General features: G+C 41.4%; 2 protein-coding genes across 8 annotated transcripts in view; one reads left to right on the top strand and one right to left on the bottom strand.

Annotated features, from left to right (window-relative positions):
• Positions 1-3,916, top strand: part of LOC149467396 (sodium- and chloride-dependent GABA transporter 1-like) — a 32,851-nt gene extending 28,935 nt beyond the window's left edge. Inside the window, exons 12-14 of the mRNA XM_089671761.1 lie at positions 764-864; positions 2,485-2,652; positions 3,562-3,916. Of these exons, the coding sequence (XP_089527887.1) occupies positions 764-864; positions 2,485-2,652; positions 3,562-3,669 (377 nt within the window). The 3' untranslated portion in view covers positions 3,670-3,916. The remainder of the gene's footprint in view (positions 1-763; positions 865-2,484; positions 2,653-3,561) is intronic.
• Positions 3,917-7,938: 4,022 nt separating this feature from the next.
• IQSEC3 (IQ motif and Sec7 domain ArfGEF 3) overlaps positions 7,939-18,868 on the bottom strand; it is a 150,176-nt gene continuing 139,246 nt past the window's right edge. Inside the window, exons 12-14 of one of the 7 annotated variants that reach the window (XM_089671753.1) lie at positions 18,534-18,626; positions 16,760-16,803; positions 7,939-15,000 (exon numbers count right to left, since the gene is read on the bottom strand). In XM_089671753.1, the coding sequence (XP_089527879.1) occupies positions 14,617-15,000; positions 16,760-16,803; positions 18,534-18,626 (521 nt within the window). In that variant the 3' untranslated portion in view covers positions 7,939-14,616. Of the gene's footprint in view, positions 15,001-16,759; positions 16,823-17,167; positions 17,443-18,533; positions 18,627-18,868 lie in introns of those variants that run through there. The other 6 variants (XM_089671755.1, XM_089671760.1, XM_089671759.1 and 3 more) reach the window with 6 other exon arrangements.

Here is an 18,868-nt window from a genome sequence, read left to right as displayed (position 1 = left end):
GGCCCCTTTCACTTTAGTAGTCACAGGGAGAGGCACCCTCTTACATTGGGAGAAGGGCCCTGCTAACTTTGGTGGTCAGTGTGAGAAAGACCTTCTGGTATTGGGGTGAGTATCAGAAGGGTCCCTCTTACTTTTGTGGTCAGTGGGGAAGAAGAGCCCCTTACATTGAGCGTCAGTGGGAGAAAGGACCATATAAATTGGTATTCAGTGAGAGAAGGACCCTCTTACATTGGTGGCCAGAGGAGAATTGCCTCCTTACATTGGTGGTCAATAGAAGTGTCCCCTTACATTTGTAGTCAGTGGTACAAGAGTCCTCCTAAATTGGTGGTCAGTGGAAGAAAAGCCCCCTTACAAGGGTGGTCAGTGGATGAAGTGTCCCTTTACACTGGGAGTCATGAGAAAAGGACTCTGTTATTGGGGTGAGTGGAGAAGTGCCCCGTTAATTTGAGGATCGGTAGACTAGTATCCTATTACATTGGTGGTTAGTGGGAAGAAGGCCCTCATTACAGACAGCTAAAATGATAATTTCATTAGTGATTAGTTATGTGAGAGACAAGCATTGAGGCTTCACTGGCCCCACCACACTAGGACTTTTGAATGAATTCCATGCCAGAACAATACAGGCATTTGGTTGAGAAAAACTGGTTCAAGGCATCAGTGCTGGGCTGATGAGATCTGCAGTAGTACAGAAAACCCTAATTCAAGGGCAGGAGTGGTATAACTGGTCATGTGACATGCAATCTTGCATCTTCCTCCGCTGCAGGTGTTGACCGCTTCTACCAGGACATTGAAGAAATGATTGGATACCAGCCTTGCTCATGGTGGAAACTCTGCTGGGCTTATTTCACCCCCTTTGTCTGTTTGGTGAGGACACACTTATCAATAATGAGTTTAATGTCAAAGAAAATGAAAGGTGCCCTTTACTTCCCCAGAGGCCTTGTCTGCTACTGTGTAGCGTTTTCTTTCACCTATTAGCACTCACTGTCCCCTGCAGCTGGCTGAGGCTGTCTATACAGGGGAATAATCTCCATAAAAATCTAAGGCCTCGTTCATGAAGGCAGTTCAGCTGTGTATTTACTGCCCATCACCTGTCAACCTCCAAAGGAATGTGGTGGCCTCTTGGATGCTTCACAATGTGGTGGTGTAATTTTAACTCAACCAACAGAGTTTGGCAAGTGACGCAACTTGCCAGAGTCACCCATTGAGTGCCACGGTATGCCCATTAGCAGCTCAGGTGAGGTAGTCAGAGGGGTCAAATTCTGTTCAGGGCTGAGAGACTCTGCAGGCAAGCTCCTCTGGAATTTCTCCCTGCTCTGAGGCTTTCGAAGGAAGGCCTTGGAAGCAATGAGTGGATCTGAGGAGTGATTGACTGCACTTTTGAAGGACCTTAGCCAATTCCCAACAGAAGGCATGGCAAGGGGCTGGACTCCCTTAAAAGTGTTGGAGCATGCTCAGTATCAGGAGTCAGGTGGAAGGAGAGAGGAAGATGTGAAGCTGAGGTGGAAGGCTGCCAGGAGGCCTAGTGAAACGGGGCCTGCCTGCGAGCTTGGAGCTGGAGAGGAGGAAAACTCAGAACTCACTGGTCCCCTGAGAGGACCACTTATATGGCAGGAAAGGAGCAGCCCAACTGATAGGCCAAACTGACAATACACTGATTGAAACTGGGCAGGTTCAGCATGGACTGGTTGAATTCCAATCATTGTGGGGTAGGATCATTTGATCAACGTCTGTTGAAGGGACATGCTGGAAAACTTTTGTCAATCAGCGACTGCAACTTTTGTCAATCAGCGAACACATCCGCTAATCAGTGTACTCTATCAGGATATCACTGTCATCAGAATATCACATATCAGAGTCATCTGTCAAAAATTATTTTTCAGCCAGCTGGAAAATCAATCTATTATATCCCATCATTATCAGTCATCAACAACTGTTTCTGTGACCAGAATGCCATGGGTGTTTTTTTACATTAATTGAATCTTGACTTACACAAAGAAGGACCTCATATGACGCCATCCTTGGCATCTAGAGTGAGACACTATATTCTAAGTTTGCAGATAATTCACTAAGATGGCATCTGAACCCTACCTTCTTACAGGTATAACAGCACTAAAAAGCATGCCATAGCCATTAGATTTAGACTTTGGAATGTGATAGAGGAGGTTGAACAGCACATAATTCAGGAAGTACACTCTCAGTGAACACGTGAGGCCCTCTTAGAATTGTGGCTGCAGTAGATTTATGAAAACCCTGATCAAAATAAATTGCCGTAACCTACAGATTTTTGTACAGCTGAAGTATTTGTTGGATAGCATTGACAATTTACTGGTTGGCTACACATATTGTCTAGAATTGCTCTTTATTTATTGATAGATATTATTTTTTCTTTAACAATGTATTTGCCAAAGCAATTAGAACTTCTATAAAACTGATTGATATTTTTTTATTTATACACCTGTTTTTGTATATTCTATTACCACATAGGGCGTCTTCATTTTCAGTGCAGTTGAGATGACACCCCTCACCCTGGGGCGGTACGTGTATCCTACATGGGGACAGGGCATCGGCTGGCTCATGGCTCTGTCGTCTATGGTGCTGATACCCAGTTATATGCTGTACCTGTTTCTCACCTCCTCCGGCACTTTTGGTCAGGTAAAGATGGACCCTAATATTTTCATTCCTTTTCTGAACAGCAGCACCACTTAGATAACAATTTCACGCAATTCATTTCCTGACACTGTATACAATTAAGCAAATAATGTTTTACCTGGATATCCAGTAACAGCACTTGCAGCTTGGTAATGCTAAGCCACAACCTCACAACTGGCAGCAGCATTGGCAGCCTACCATGTTCGCTTCTTCAGTTGGCCATTGGGCTGCCTATCATTTTGTAATTTTCTCCCAAAATTCAAGACAGGCTACCAGATTTCTAATATAAAAGAGAGCACACCAGCCTTGCGCATTACCTTAGCGACAAGTATATTACCGAAGGTTAATAAAATTCTTGTCGCTGAGGTAATGTGCAAGGCTGGTGCGCTTTCTTGCAGTACTGTCCTAGGCTTCCCCAGCCTTTCTTAAGAGCTGCACAGCTTTTGATCTTTTGGTGGATATGTTGCCGTGGAGGATGGTTAGTCTACTAATTCCTGATCTGGGTCTCTGAGCTCAGGAGGTGACTTTTTGTATACCAGATTTCTAAGCCCCGATCAGGGGGGAAATGTAAGACCCCCAAAACACATTGGAATGTTTTTTTCTTGGAATAAAGGTAGAAATAAAAAAAAAGTCTTCTTGACTTTGTGTTTGGCAGTCCTACAACTCCATTTCATAGAGATCTTCTTCTTTGAAGGTCATTTTGGTCTTGTGAGTAGCCTAAATTGAAAACTAGGAATTCCCCCAAAAGTCAATCAACTAGGAATATAATCTCTCCAGCCGGTAATATGTGTAGCATTTTGTGAGATCAAGCTTGATGCTCTGCTGTTTCACTGCTGATGATAAGCCCACTGATTGTGTGTCTGTTACCGATAAAACCTCAAGTCGCAAAACTCATGTTTCTCTGTCATCCAGCGCCTTCGCGACATGACACAGCCCCAGATGGAGCGAGTGATGCAGAAAATTGGACTGCGTCCCAGGATCAGCCTGGATGGAACCTCCAGAGACACCCCAGCAGTGTGATTTTTGGACCCTCGTCGTAGAATGCGCCTTTCACATATGCTTCTCCTTGGATTCCACATTCACCATTACGTTCTGTTTTAGTTTTTAGGACCTGGAAGGAGGATTACTTCCTAGTCGATAAAATTCCGAGAGTTAAAATATGACCTACCTGAGTGCCTTACAGCATCGCCCTCTGATCAAATTGTTTTTATAATTTTTTCTGTAATTTACTGTAAACACTAAATAAAATTATGATACAGGTTCTGTACTTATAGTCTATTTTACTGTGGTTAAAATGTATGTCTGGGAAAAAAAATTTAAATCCTGTTCAGTGCACCTCTGCAATACATTTCCTCATATTTTATTCTTGGTTTAAAAATGCTGTGGTACAATAAAAAAACCTGTTGACCTGCCAAAAATCCAGTGAGCTCTGAACATCCTGTTTGACCTGACAAACAGTCCCTCTGCTAGAATTAAATCCTAAGCAGTGTTGTCAGCCCCGCCTGCTGAAATTCATCAGTGACATCATCGCTGTGCTGTCCATAGTCTGTGCAGAGAACACAGATCTGGAAGCTATACAGATCCGGCAGCACAGTGGCTAAATGGTTAGCACTTTCACCTGGCAGTACTAGCGGCATTGGTTCAAATCTGAACCACGGCATCTCCTGCCTGGAGTTTGCATGTTCTCCCTGTGCCTGTGTGGGTTTCCTCCCACACTCCAAAGACATGCTGGTAGGTTAACTGGATCCTGTCTAAATTGGCCCTAGTATGTGTATGTATGAATGTGAGTTAGGGACCTTAGATTGTACACCCCTTGAAGGTTAGGGACTGATGTGAATGTACAATATATATATGTGTGTGTGTGTGTGTGTGTGTGTGTGTGAAGCGCTGTGTAAATTGACAGTGCTATATTAGTACCTGTATTAAATACTTAAAGCACACCAAGATTCAAGTAAGATTACACACGATTCTTGAATTTAGATATTTGCTTATCCCAGAGTTCAGCTTTAAATGTTCTCAATAATGGGTATACAGTATATACATGTCCAATACCCTGTCGACTGATAGGATGTGGCCAGGAACATTTGGCATTGCCCTTTATTTATTAGGGTATTTAAAACCAATGACAGCTCACCTCCCACACTAATAAAAATAGACCTGTCACCAAATACTGTATTTTGCTTCATGTTAAATACATGCATGTTACAAATAATATGTATGTGCAACATTTCCAGGTATTTTTTACCTCTCAAAGAGATGATGGTACTTCTTCAGACAATATCTTCATATGCTTTCCAAAGCCATCTACGTTTAGGCATCATCTAATGTCACACTCTACTTCCTGGACTGAGATGCCGGCTCTGAGATGTCACAATCTTGTACATTCTAATGCCAGTTCTTTGTTTTGTTTACAAATGTCTGACACAGATCCAGGGGCGGAATGACCATTTGGAAACTCGGGTACTGCCCGAGGGCCCGGGGTCAGTAGGGAGCCCCATGAGATGCCCCTGGTACCTTTTTCATAGGTTTTTTTTTTAGTTTGGGCAAGGACACAGGGGCCCCGTGATCCCCTATTGCCCTGGGGCCCCATGAGTTGTCAGTACGCCCCTGCACAGATCAGCCTCTACTACAGCCTCTCACCTAGTGACTTACTACAAAGTTTCAATGTCACAGTCTGATCACTGGAGGAGAGTGGACTGAGAAAACGCTTCCTTCTGCCTGCAACAAAATCATGGTATTGTCTCAGCCTAGGTAACATCACTGGAGGGTTTTTGGAGCATTTTTAGAAAGCAATACAGTTGCTGTATATTCTGACACAGCAAGAATTTAAGGATCCATGCACACTGGGCATTTTAATAACACTAGTAGTGTTAGCTGTGTAAAGTCGTGTTAAAAACACAAGCATTTTTTTGCGTTTTTGCATTAGCGATTAGCTGCGTTTTGCGTTTTTTCATGCAAAAATTTTGCTCAAATGAACGCCCCAAAACCCCCGGTTTGTAGTGTTATACCGCATTTTCAGAGTTTTACTGCATTTTTCAGCATTAGGGTGCTCTTACAGCTAAAAACTGCTCAAGAAACTCAATAGTTCGGGGGGGGGGGGGGGTTTAGCTAAAAAATGCCCCTGCCAAAAAACGCTGATCAGAGCCTATGTGTGCATGGACACATAGGATAACATGCTGAGGAGTTTACTGGCTGTTGAAAAAAATGCCAAAAACAGCCGCTGTAAAAACACCCAGTGTGCATGAGGACTTATAATGCAGACATATAAAGATGAAACAGTGATATTTCAAGGTGCTGAAAAACCTGATCCTAAGCAATGAGGCACACAGAAAAAGAGAAGGCTCTTTAATCCTGCAAAAAGCTAGTTAAGAGGCTGTAGCATTGATGCAGGTTTTAGTGTATTTTGAAAAGCGGAAATCTTGTCTTAACATTTTTTAAATGTAAATGGTGTAAGGCAGGCTTAGAGTCTGTCAGTTTTATCTATGTTCCCTTTGGGGAGATTTTCTTTCACTTCCTGTGGGGCACAAATGAAGATAAATCTACCCAACAGGCTCAGAGAAAGCAATACAAATTCTTCGCAAATTCCTGGAATCCTGAGAGATTCTTTATAAGTTTACTTTACTGTATATTACAGCTGTCATCCAATAGTATGGCAATAATGTAAATGTAGAGAATCTGAATTTTGGGTTGGCAGCTTCTGCACACAACAAGGCTTCCATGATCATTCTTTGAACTTGAAAATTGATTTGTAAATTCACTTATCCCTTTCAAACACGTTTAATCCAGTCATAGATCGTTTGGAAAGCCAATGTGTTTCGGGGCTGTAGCTCTGCCCCCTGCATTAGGGCTTGGAAATATTAAAGCGGTTTGAAACTTAAACCAAAAATGTTTATATACTGCATTGCAGCTCGACAATCATTAGATGTGAAGGCTGCATTGATTTTCTTCTTTTAGGCTTTTCCCTCTGCTTTCATCTGGTGATCTGGCCAGTACCACACCTCCTTTATTAGAGTGCCCCCAGTCTGGATGAAGGAGAACAGGGGCACCTTTGGACAGCGGCATTATCCTCCTGGGGGGAGTGTAAGATGTACCAGCAGATTTACAGTAGATACACTACAATCTGTAGTCAAACTCTAACTTGCATTTAATAAGCAGTTGCAGCAATTTTTTTTCTTTTTTGGAGTAAAGGTTTTACATAAATGATTAAAAACTGACCATTGCAGCATGCCTGATGAAAGAGCACGCCGGCCGATGTCGGTCCAGCGCATTCTCAAAAAAGCGTTGCACCCCAATGACGTCAGACGCCCAACGTGACTAACTCCGGACATATTGGAGACCCTGCCAGGCTTCACCATCTATGCTTTACCTATACAGCACTACCTGCTGGCAGACCAAGGTTATCTCCTCTCAGTCATTTATATCTGGCTACAGACATTTTACATCACCTCCCTATGATCCTGTTTTATTATCCAAGATGTGAGTTGCTATACTTACCTTCTTACTAAATATTGTCACACAGTTTACACTTAGAGGTGCTGTGTCCTTTTGTTTCTTATACTGCAGAGTTTGCTTCGCTCCATCGCAGCCTGCCCTTAGTGCCTACTGGATTATCCCTGCCCACATTGGATCTTACTATAATATATACATGGACTGCTGAATTGTTTTCTGACCTCCAGAACAGATTAATTGCTTTTCAATGCATTTACAAATTTTTTTTTAATCATGTCCCTTTATGCTTTTAAAGTGTACTTTCTAAGAGTTTTGAACAGATTAAACTTTTTTTTATTTTTTTCTGACCTCTGGAACGGATTAATTGGTTTTCAGTGCATTTACAAATTCATTTTTAATTATGTCCCTGTACAGTATTTATGCCTTTAAAGTGCACTTTATAAAGAGTTTTGAACAGATAAAAGACTTTTTTTTTTTTACTTTTTTCTGACCTCCAGAACGGATTAATTGGTTTTCAATGCATTCCTATGGGAAACCGCATTTCGGTTTAGGAATTTTTCACAATACGAAAACTCCCGCAGAACGAATTAAATTTGTAAACCGAGGTATGCCTGTAGATATTTTTAGAATACTCAGAAATATTGTTAATGTTGTGGAGTCTTTCCTTGGGGGGTACTGAGAAAGTCCCTTTTTTTCCCTCATTTTACAGATGCTTTTGCTCTTTGCATTTTTTTCTATACTATTAAATAGTTGAAAAACAAAACCAGGAGAAACTTTCAAACGTTCATTTAAAAAAATCCCCCATCATTCCCATCACCAAAAGAGACACGAGACTCGATAAACAGAGGCAACATCATCTCATATAATATCTAGATTTCTATAGAACAGATAAAATATTCACTTTTTTGTCAATTACAAAATTTTACAGGTGTCTGGGTGCTTCATCAAATGTCCACACAGTCCGCCCGGACCACCCCCTCTCCACCCCAGTGCCACTGAAGGGCTTTGAGTTATCAGTTGGCAACATAAAACAGTCAACGCTGTGTTCTTACTCACTGAGCCTATTGCATACTCTCTGTCTAACCATGCGGTGCAACTCTTTTTTTTTTGCAGGTAAAGAACTGGAAAATAGGAATCAGGTTATGTATATAATACTTGCTTGCAGTGTGCTTTCACATGTAGACTTGTGCACAGGTTCACTCGGAAAAGGAACTGTGCAAAGCAAAGTTTAAAAACCTGTGGTTCTTCAGCCATGGTGGAACTAACCACCCTGAGAAATGGTCCTTGTAGTTGGGTGGTGGGCAGCAGGTTACCAAAAGCTAGGTGTATTGGGCTCAAATTCACTAAAATGTAATTATGACATTTTTTATGTATTTTAGTATTCTAACATCAACTCCAAGGAACAAAAAAAGTTATTTGCTAATAAATATTGTGATATAGAAGCCTCAAGCAAATAAGGAAAGCATAAATATTCCAAAGACTAAGACTATATTAATTTGGTGATGCTGTTTTTTCATGATATTTTGGCAATGAATTCACTTCCACTTTGTACTGAGAAACTTTTAAGATGCATGTGTATTAGGATATTATTGGTTTAAGGTGTATATCTGGGCAAATAAAAATAAATATTCAGTAGATGTCTGCCATACATGCATTTGCCCATCTTCTGCCTCTAAAAATGCTGCAAGTACAGAAAACGAACTGTTGAGCCTGCCCAGAAATCTAGTGAGGGCCACACTGTAGGGAAGTGATAACACAGTGCCTCTGTTGCACTGAAAGTAAAAGCATTGTTGGTCCTGTCCAGTTTTCCCCTGTTGGACTACAGAGCTGATCCACTCATATAACATTAAAGGGGGGTGTTCTGTACTTGTCATGGAGGAACTAGGCAGGTCTGAGAATACTCTATAATATTTTAATGCCATACAAGCAAAGTGTTCAGCCTACTAAGGGAAGTTAGGAGCTCAATGGATTTCTGTCAAGATCAACAGGTATTTTTCTGTACATAAAAGTGTTTTTAAAGAGACAAAAACATGGGGAACTGTGCTTGTATTGCTGGCTCTGGGCAAAATGTTTTTAGTTGTTTTTATATCAACAGGTCGCCATTATAAGGCCTTGCTGCAGCTCCCGAAGGAGTTCTAAGATCTGAAATTGCTACACTGAACTATGCAGGCCAGTAATTGAGCAAATGTGGGGCCAACAAATACAGAAGTGAGTCAATATGCTTGGCAAACCTTTCTTAAACAGAGGTTGAGATAGCCTATTAGCAGGCTTTAAAATGCCCCTTTTTTAACATCTGGCTGAACTTTGCCTTAGTGCTTAGGCCCATTTAGATGAGCAGGTGATCTGTCTGCTGATCAGAGCAGGCGGATGACAGATCCAGGTCTGCTCAGTTTATGCAGAGTGGGCACAGAGAGAGCCTGCTCTGCTCTATGGGTGGTTGGGTGTAAATGGACTCGCTGTTTGTTTACACCTGATTACCCTACAATCTGATCCACCTGGACGGAGGAGGGTGGATTCTCTTAGGAATCCGGATCGGATTGGAGGTAGGTGGGTGTAAACAGATGCAAGTCCATTTACACCCGCCGGTCCATACAGGTGAATGGAGGGTCCAATCAGGTCTGCCTGAAAAACTGACAGGTGGACCTGATCTGACCCTTTGTGTGAAAGGGCCCTTAGCACCCACATGTTTGTAAAAATTGGGAATGTGTGAACACGTGGATGAATCCAAGAAATTGCATGTTCTTGGATTCATCAATCTTTTATAAACAGATCCCATAGTCTGAGTGTTGAGCCAATCATATACAGACAAACATTTTACTTTTAAGAAAAAAAAAAGAAGTTGAATGTCTAGGGCCATAAGTTCAAATACGGAATGTAACAAATCTATTCCAGAAGGCAATTATTTGGAATTCAGCAAACAGATTTTAGCATGCACAAATTACTACTCAAAAAAAGTTATGGCTTCTGCTAGTTTCTCAATTAGTGGCTTATATATTTGCTAATATTCTGGTTGGGTTTGGATGTGTTTTTGCACTGTTTAAGAACTTGGACTAGTATAAGCCCACATCATGTATGCTGTTTTATGCTTGATAGCGGGGCACCATACCAGGGAGCATTATGGGGAATGGTCAGCAAAGCTACAAAGCCATAAATAATGTGGAATTTATGATAGTAAAACTAAAAATGTTATTTACTCAATGAGTAAGTGTAACAGTCTCGCAATAGATTCATTATGTTATAATGACTAACAGAAACAGGATTGTGTTAAAAAAGTAATTGACAAGGGCTTTCTCACGTTCTGAATGAAGGTCAGAATGTCAAGATAAAGGAAGCATTGCTCCAAAGGCATGGATTACAATATTGCTGATAATAGCTTAAATGACCAGTTAATATTAATATTTAATATTGTACTTATTTTCTTTCTCCACCCACTGATCTGATGTGTATTCTTTTGATACAACAACGGAGAAGGTAATATTGCATCAGGGTGGACAGACAGGACCCCCAAAATTGACCACAGGATCCCTATGAAGACCATAGATCACTGTAACAGCAGGGGCTATGGCAAGAAAATTGCCATAAAAGATTGATCTTTTTTTTTTGTGAGTACAAACCTTATTATGGGGAAAAGGTGTTATGTTGTAAAAAAAAGTATGATTATGAATGAGCTGTTTCCTGGTAAAATCAATGGCAATTTATTTTGATAAACAGTGAAACATAGTTCCTCTGAAAAATCTTTTGATTAAAAAATATTATTTTTCTGCGCATTTGCAATATATTTATGATTCTATGTTAACAATGTGGCTGAGTGATTTTGATGCTAAATTACCAATTTTACGGTCTGCAAATTTTTTAGCTAAAGGCGAGGCTTTCAATTTCTTTCATTAATCTGCTTAGGTAACATTTACAAAAAAAAATGTGTTTATTGAGAGGGTTTGGATTTTGTAGGTGGTATATTCAAGGTATTTATTATTATTTGTAGTTGTGTTTTTTTCCTCTTTTTGTTGATTTGATTGTGTCTATGTTCTGTCCCTTTTACTTTTTTAATCTTACTTTCCTTTTTTTCTGTTTTTTTTTTCTATCTGTGAAAAAAATTAGGCTAATAAGGAACCATTATTACTGTCAGAATAGGTCCACGATAGTTGAAAAGAACTTCCATAAAACCTATGAGCCATTCAAAGCCATCTGCACCGTTAAAAACCACCACAAACCACCTTAGGTTTGACTTTACCCATTCACTCCTATCCATTTTGCCAAAATAGCATCATTTTGCTGAAATCTCCAGGGAATTTTGAGGACATTATTGCTCATCTCTACTCAACATCTTTTCACTTAAAGGGAAACTATAGTGATTGAGATATATATATATATATACATATATATGTATATATATATATATATATATATATACAGACACACACACACTATATTGCCAAAAGTATTGGTCCGGCCCTCCAAATCATTGGATTCAGGTGTTCCAATCACCTCCATGGCCACAGGTGTATAAAATCAAGCACCTAGGCATGCAGACTGCTTCTACAAACATTTGTGAAAGAATGGGTCGCTCTCAGGAGGTCAGTGAATTCAAGCGTGGTACTGTGATAGGTTGCCGCATGTGCAATAAGTCCATCCGTGAAATTTCCTTGCTACTAAATATTCCAGTCAACTGTTGGTGGTATTATAACAAAGTGGAAGTAACTGGGAACAACAGCAACTCAGCCATGAAGTGGTAGGCCACGTAAAATGACAGAGTGGGGTCAGCACATGCTGAAGCGCACAGTGCGCAGAAGTCGCCAACTGTCTACAGAGTCAATAAAGACCTCCAAACTTCGTGTGGCCTTCAGATGAGCTCAACAACAGTGTGTAGAGAGCTTCATGGAATGAGTTTCATGGCCCAGCAGCTAAATCCAAGTCTTACATCACCAAGTGCAATGCAAAGCGTCAGATGCAGTGGTGTAAAGCACGCTGTCACTGGGCTCTAGAGCAATGGAGACGTGTTCTCTGAAACACACTTCTCTGTCTGGGAATCCAATGGACGTGTCTGGGTTGGGCGGTTGCCAGGAGAACGATAGTTGCCTGACTGCACTGTACCAAGTGTAAAGTTTGGTGGAGGGGGATTATGGTGTGGGGTTGTTTTTCAGGGGTTGGGCTTGTCCCTTTATTTCCAGTGAAGGGAACTCTTAAAGCGTCAGCATACCAAGACATTTTGGACAATTTCATGCTCCCAACTTTGTGGGAAGAGTTTGAGGATGGTCCCTTCCTCTTTCAACATGACTGCACACCAGTGCACAAAGCAAGGTCCATAAAGACATGGATGAACAAGTTTGTGAAAGTTGACTGGCCTGCACAGTGTCCTGACCTTAACCAGATAGAACACCTCTGGGATGAATTAGAGCTGAGACTGCGAGCCAGGCCTTCTTGTCTGACATCAGTGCCTGACCTCACAAATGCACTTCTGGAAGAATGGTCAAACATTCCCATAGACACACTCCTAAACCTTGTGGACAGCCTTCCCAGTAGAGTTGAAGTTGTTATAGCTACAAAGGGCGGGCCAACTCAATATTGAACCCTACAGACTAAGACTGGGATGCCATTAAAGTTCATGTGCGTGTAAAGGCAGGCATCTCAATACTTTTGGCAATATAGTGTGTGTATATATATATCGTGACAAAGTGCTGTTTCTCAATGTATTCTTGATTACTGTTATTTCTTTAAAATATCTTTTATATACAAATTGTAAATATGTATGTAAATGAATGCAGCCATATTTAATATTCAGGCTCTTCTTCCTAAGTAGGGCTGTACAGTGATTGTCCTCTGACACTCATCTCTCAGGACTATGGATCAGCTCTGACTGATTAAAAACTAGCTATTAGCTATTTTCAGCAGTCCTTAAGCAGAGATGCTAATCATGTTTCTCAGCATGGAGGTGGGTGTTAGTGAAAGCATTTACAAATATGGATACTGAATGAAACAATCGATATATAAAATAATAAAAGTAAAAATTAGGTCACAAATAAATGATGGTAGATGTTATGAAAATATTGCATAATGAGGTGGTTTTACTAACACTGAAACAGCTGTGCATTGCAACCATTCAGTTTCTTATTTTCATTTTTAAAGGTGAATTCACATGGGAACGGAGAGCTGCCAGAGCGCTTTACTGCTCTGGAAGGCAGCTCTCCATTCCCGGTAGCGTTGGGGGGTGGTGTGGTGCACAAATCAGCACATCGCACAGCTCCCTTTCTTTTTGTCTTGTACAAACTTTATGTGAAATGTACAAAATGTACACTTCATTCATGACAGTGTACAGCAGCACGATGAGCTGTGGTGCTGTACAATGCCATGAGATTCGTCATGCTGTGCTGCAATAAAATGAAGCATGTCTGCATTTTATTGCAGTGCACTGCAGCACAGCTCCAGGCTGCATTACAGTATGAATGGGACATACAGAAAACAATAGTTTTTTGTGTGTCCTTGCGGACACAATGTAAATTCAGCCTAAAGCTTAACTGAACAAGCTGAGGATAGAAGGTGATTGGTTACTACGCACAACTCCTCCAGATTCTGTCTACTCAAGTTTTAATAATCCCCCTTCCCCATGTATATTCACTAAAAAGACACTACAGTTTCCCTTTAAAACAAGAGTACACCATAGACCTGTTGAGATGCTGGGGGGGGTGGGGGAGTTTTATAAAAGCCATGAGTTTGACAGTACATATGTCTTAACTAATTGTATGTTGCTCCTCTTCTTCTCTGCACATGCCTTTGTAAATTTCTAATCATGAATGTGTGCAAACTGCTGAAGCAGTAACAGTAGCATTTGCTCCTGTAGAGAACTGAACTTTTACAACAATTCCCAAGCTTAAAAGCATTCACATTGAAGGCATGTCCACAACGATCTAAGCAGTGCATAGCAAGCAATGCATTAGTCCATTTTCTGTCCATTTCACAAATACTTCTCTGTTGCTTTGGTAGCTGATCCGTAGTTCCTCTGATAAGTAGTCGTGTTCTTCAAAAGAGAATTTGAAATTCTGTTTTTTTGCAAACGTTTCCCGGGTCAATCCATTTTCACCTAAGAGTGGAGAGGAAGGGCCAGTTTCCACAAGATCCAGGCGTGCAATTTTATGCAGGAGCCCTGGGTTAAAGTGGGTGGAAGAAACACGAGGGCAAAACGAAGTGACTTGTCCAGGACAGGCTGATCATACAAAGTTTCCTCCACAATAATAATATTGTGGAGAGAGCTCAAACCTACTAAAAATACACAAGCTCAACTCTTTTGAGGGATATAAAAAAGGGTCAGAGAAGTGTGCAAGAAATGCCTGGTTGAGGAGAGTATATGAGATCAACATGAGTGTGCAACAATATTTTTTTTATAGTATGTGCAGGGATGTTTCATGTGCAAGGATGGGTGCTCATGAGGATTTGTTCATGTGAGTATGGGCAAGTGATAAATGTGCAAGGTTTGGCATGTGTGCAAGCAGATTAGTCCTAGAAGACTGGATAGTGACCCGTTACTTAAACAAGACTCCGGGAGCCACTGGAATATCTGCGTTCTCTAAGAAGGACCCCTGGAGGGCAGTACTGATGTGGGTGGTTATAAGGGGGTGGTGGCGGGGGTAATGGGGGTTGGTGGACATTTCCTCCCACGTTACGTAGGGGAGTAGTGGTGCAAGACCCAGACAAGTAGCGAGTGACAGTCTGGTCGGGGGCGGACGTTGCCCGGCCGGGTGTGTCCAGCACAATCACCTTGACAATCTGCTGACACTGCAGGAGCTGGTCGGAGGGGGCAGCCTGCAGAGTCTCCCGCTGCCCATTAGGAGCCGTGCTGCCCGGAGCTCCATTCTCTGGCCCCTGGGGGCCGCTGTGCTGGGACGTCTGAAGCCTGTTGTGAATTGACACCTAGTTTAGAAACAGCCAAAGAAGCATTAAATGTTACAAGACTATCTCCCACGTGCTAGTCCTGGCTGCCCTTTAACCCCAGAAGCTAACAGTGCTAATAGGCTACAACCTCTAGGTGTCTTGGGGGCGGGTGGCATGCTGGGGGTGTCACTACTAGGCCCTAAAGCCTCAAATGTCATTTTGCATTAGAAAATAATGCAAAATCTATATTGCAGACCACCATATCTTCCTCCCCCATAATCAGTAGAAAACAGCTTTAGAATATAGACAAAACAATATTATCTCTTAAAATATCATGCAGAATCTTGCAAAACATTCAAATTCTGTAAAATTAAAATCAACCAACTTAAAAAATTTGCTAGCTATTACCAATGCTGCTTATCTGCAAACAATGCTCATGAAAACAATTTTAAATGGGGGTGGAACCTGTTTTGTGGTCTGCAAAGTAAAGGAACTAGGAATTAAAGTGTACCTGTCACTTTATCACAGTGGATTAACCGTTTTCTTGGTTCAAGCAATAATTGTAACGGTGCCTGTTTGCTAGTTGTTAACAACATCAAGCATTAGGTTTTGACTTTGTTAAAGGAAGTCTCAAATGAAAATGGAGAGAGCCAGTGCTGATCAGTGCTGTCAGCTGCCTTGCTGTCTTGCTTATCAAATTGCTTAAGTGCTTTCAGAGTCACTGACCCAAAACAAGAATGCAGATCAGGAGTCTTCACAGCACAATGCCTTCCCAGCTACTGTCAGAACGTCTGTGGAATTCAGACCTAAAAACAATTTACCCATATGTTTTCGATCCTGAAAACTTTGCTAGGGGCCCAAAAACACAACTGTGGTGAAAGAAGAGGCCTGGCTAAGTACCAGCATTTACTTTCTGAGCAGCCAAAGTGTTTGAGTTCTAAACTGACAAAATGGTTTTCAGTTCAAGCTATGTTTATTTAAATTATACTTGGCAACCAGTAAGCTGGACTTCCATATGTGTTTGATCAACCTACAAAATGAGAGAGCGCTAAGCCCCACCCATGAAGACCGAACATTCTACAATACAAGGAAAAGGTCTCTACTGGCTGTTGAGACTTTTGAAACGGAGTATGGGAGGGCTTTCAAATGGAGCAGAAGACCTTTGTGCAGCAGTCACCTGAGACCGGAGGCCTCCTATGGTGCACAGAAAAGAATATGAGGAATTAACAAAGGTACTTGCAGGTACTGTGTGCACTTTTGAGATATTGGTGATTTGAGCACTTTTATGGCCAGAAAGTTGTCATCTCTTTCCTAAATGTAACTTTGGTGTACAATATGGCTGACAGGTTTGGTGGTCAAGATGGAGGGGGTATTCGTGGGGTATTTTAAAGGCAAATGGAAGAAAATATCTGTGTTACCTGTACAACAAGGTCCTGATAAACTGGCAGATAGCAGGGAGGGCAATCTGGTTTTAGTGATGCAGTTTAACAGCAATACAATGAATTACATTCCTAAGAAATGCCCAAAAAATGTCTTGGTTTTCTAGATACAAGCATTAGGAATTTATATTTCCAGCAAAAATTGGTGCTTCCACTGTCTGAGAGCAACAGATATACTTTAATGTGGGACATTGTGAGGGTGATGGGGTGACTACATCATTATCATGTGTCTATGGGGAAAGGATTAGCCACACAGGGTGTTAGTTTGTTGTCCTGAGCTGAGGAATGGGTGAGCAGCGCAGGATGGAGCATTGTGATTGGTCGGTGTCACAGCCCTGTTGTGTTATTGCCCTACTCACCTCCACCACGCCTCCTGTGTCCTTCTCAGGTGACTCGTGCTTACCTTCAAAATATGAGGTGAACTTAGGTGCAGGAGAGAGAAAGAAAGAGAGAGCGAGAAAGAGAGAGACAGAGAGAGAAAGAGAGAGGTGATAAAAAAGAGAGAGCAAAAAGAGAAGATATAGAAGGATATAAGGGAGAGAGAACAATAGATACGAAGAGAGAAGAGAAAGAAAGAGACAGAAAGAAGATGAATGGTAGATAGAGGAAAAGAAAAGAGAAAAAAAAGAAAAGACAGAAGATACAAAAAGAAGAAAAAGAGAACAGAAGTAAAGTGAAGATATAAAAAGAAGATAAATATAGATAAAAAGACAGATATAGAGAAAAAAAGAAGAAGAAAAGAGTAAAAAGAGGAAAGGATAGAAAGAAAGAGAACGATGGAGATGATCAGAGAGATACAGAAAGAGAGAGAAATAAAGAAAACGAGAAAGAGAGCGAGATAGAAGAAAGAACATGAAAATAAAAGAAAGAAAGTGATAGACAGTGGCAAAAGAGAATGAACGGAGGTGAAAGCACGGGAAAACGGAAAGAAATAGGGTCAGAATGGGGAACGCAGGAAAAGGGGAAGGTGACAGTGACAGAAGACGGATATGAAAAGCAGTCATATCAGAGAGGTGTAATGGCTACATGACAAGGAGAGTCTCTATTGGAGAGGGGAACATAAAGGGAGGAAAATGGGTCTTTATCATATTGTGCTGACAGTTCATGTACTAGTGGCTAAGCCTCCCCTAATAATTATAACTTTCAGAGCTCAGAAAATCTCATTTCATGCACTGTGTGACAGTTAATAATAACATTTAAAGTTGTGGATGTAGAACTTTCACACAGATTGAGAAACCGGACATTTTTCCATTTGTAAGCCTATTGTTCTGTGCTAACTACCAAAGGAGGCAGCAAAGTGACAGCTGGCAGACTTGTTCCATGGGAAGGAATTCTGTTTTGCCCTAAAAATACCTCCTCTCATCCCATCTTCTCTGCTTATAATCCCCTGTGTTTTATAGAATGCCTGTTAGGTTTTTATTTCTTTCTGTGGGGATTAACCTCATTTGTCCTGGAGGCCATTGTCAGGTCTGCCCATACTTCTTGCAGACCTGTTAGGCAGCATGATGGCCAACTGAAGGAGCATTCATAACAGGCTGACAACAATGCTGCTTAATGGGAGGCAGTGTTTTAGAGTTGGCAGTCTACAAAAGGAAGTGCAGTTACTAGCAGGATCTCCAGGTAAAATGTCCTACTTGTGCTCCTGCTTTTTAATATTCAAGTGGTAATAAACACCTCATTATCGATCTATCGCTGTATCGATCGATCGATCTATCGATCTATCTATCTGTCTGTCTATCTTTTACTTTCCACTATGTTGAGCTAAGGTGGCAGAGGGCAAATGAATTTCGCCTTGACACTCATCTGCACTCATTTGTTTATAGATATCTATAGAAAGAAGCTCTAGAGAAGGATAGAGAGTGGTTGTGGTTAACAGACCACAAGAGAAATATATTAGACAGAAAAACCTTTCTACAGTTACCACTAAAAAGTTATATCAAAAGGGGAGAAAGGTGATCAGAAACTGTTTCAATGTCAGAAAAAAATAGTTGGGAACAAAAAGGATGGACATACAGACAAGGACAGATGGAGGCTAGTAAAGCCGACGAAAAATAGGAGAGTAGCTGGATTGGGGGAAACTCTCGGGTCAGGAGGAGGGACAAGGTTGTGACACTGCAGGAAGATACCACTCACCGATGGGGGACTCCTGCTTAGGCTGAAAGTCCAGCTGGGATCCGTTTGATTTGGCAGGTGTGGTCTTCACCCCGTGCTGCTTCTCTAACTCCCCTGCAAACATGAGACAAAACAGTCAGCAGAACCACACATGGTAGACAACACTGCATTGTATAAAGCAAGGGATCACTAGCTGTCCTCAGTCTACATGGTTGGATGCTGTGCAGCATTATTCAGTCCCAAAGACCAAGGAAATCCTGTGAGTGCAGGGTGTCATAGACCCTCCCCCTACTGTTGCCTACTGTTGGAAACTTCCAAAGAGGGCCTTGAAGATCATATGTCTTTCCTTAGAAAGG

Source organism: Staurois parvus, unplaced genomic scaffold (assembly GCF_062004578.1).
Source record: "Staurois parvus isolate SC_StPar_1 unplaced genomic scaffold, SC_StPar_1.0 ptg000114l, whole genome shotgun sequence".
In the NCBI taxonomy this organism is placed as follows: Eukaryota; Metazoa; Chordata; class Amphibia; order Anura; family Ranidae; genus Staurois; species Staurois parvus.
Note: the sequence above shows the minus strand (reverse complement) of the source record. Positions and strands in the feature narration are given on the sequence as shown.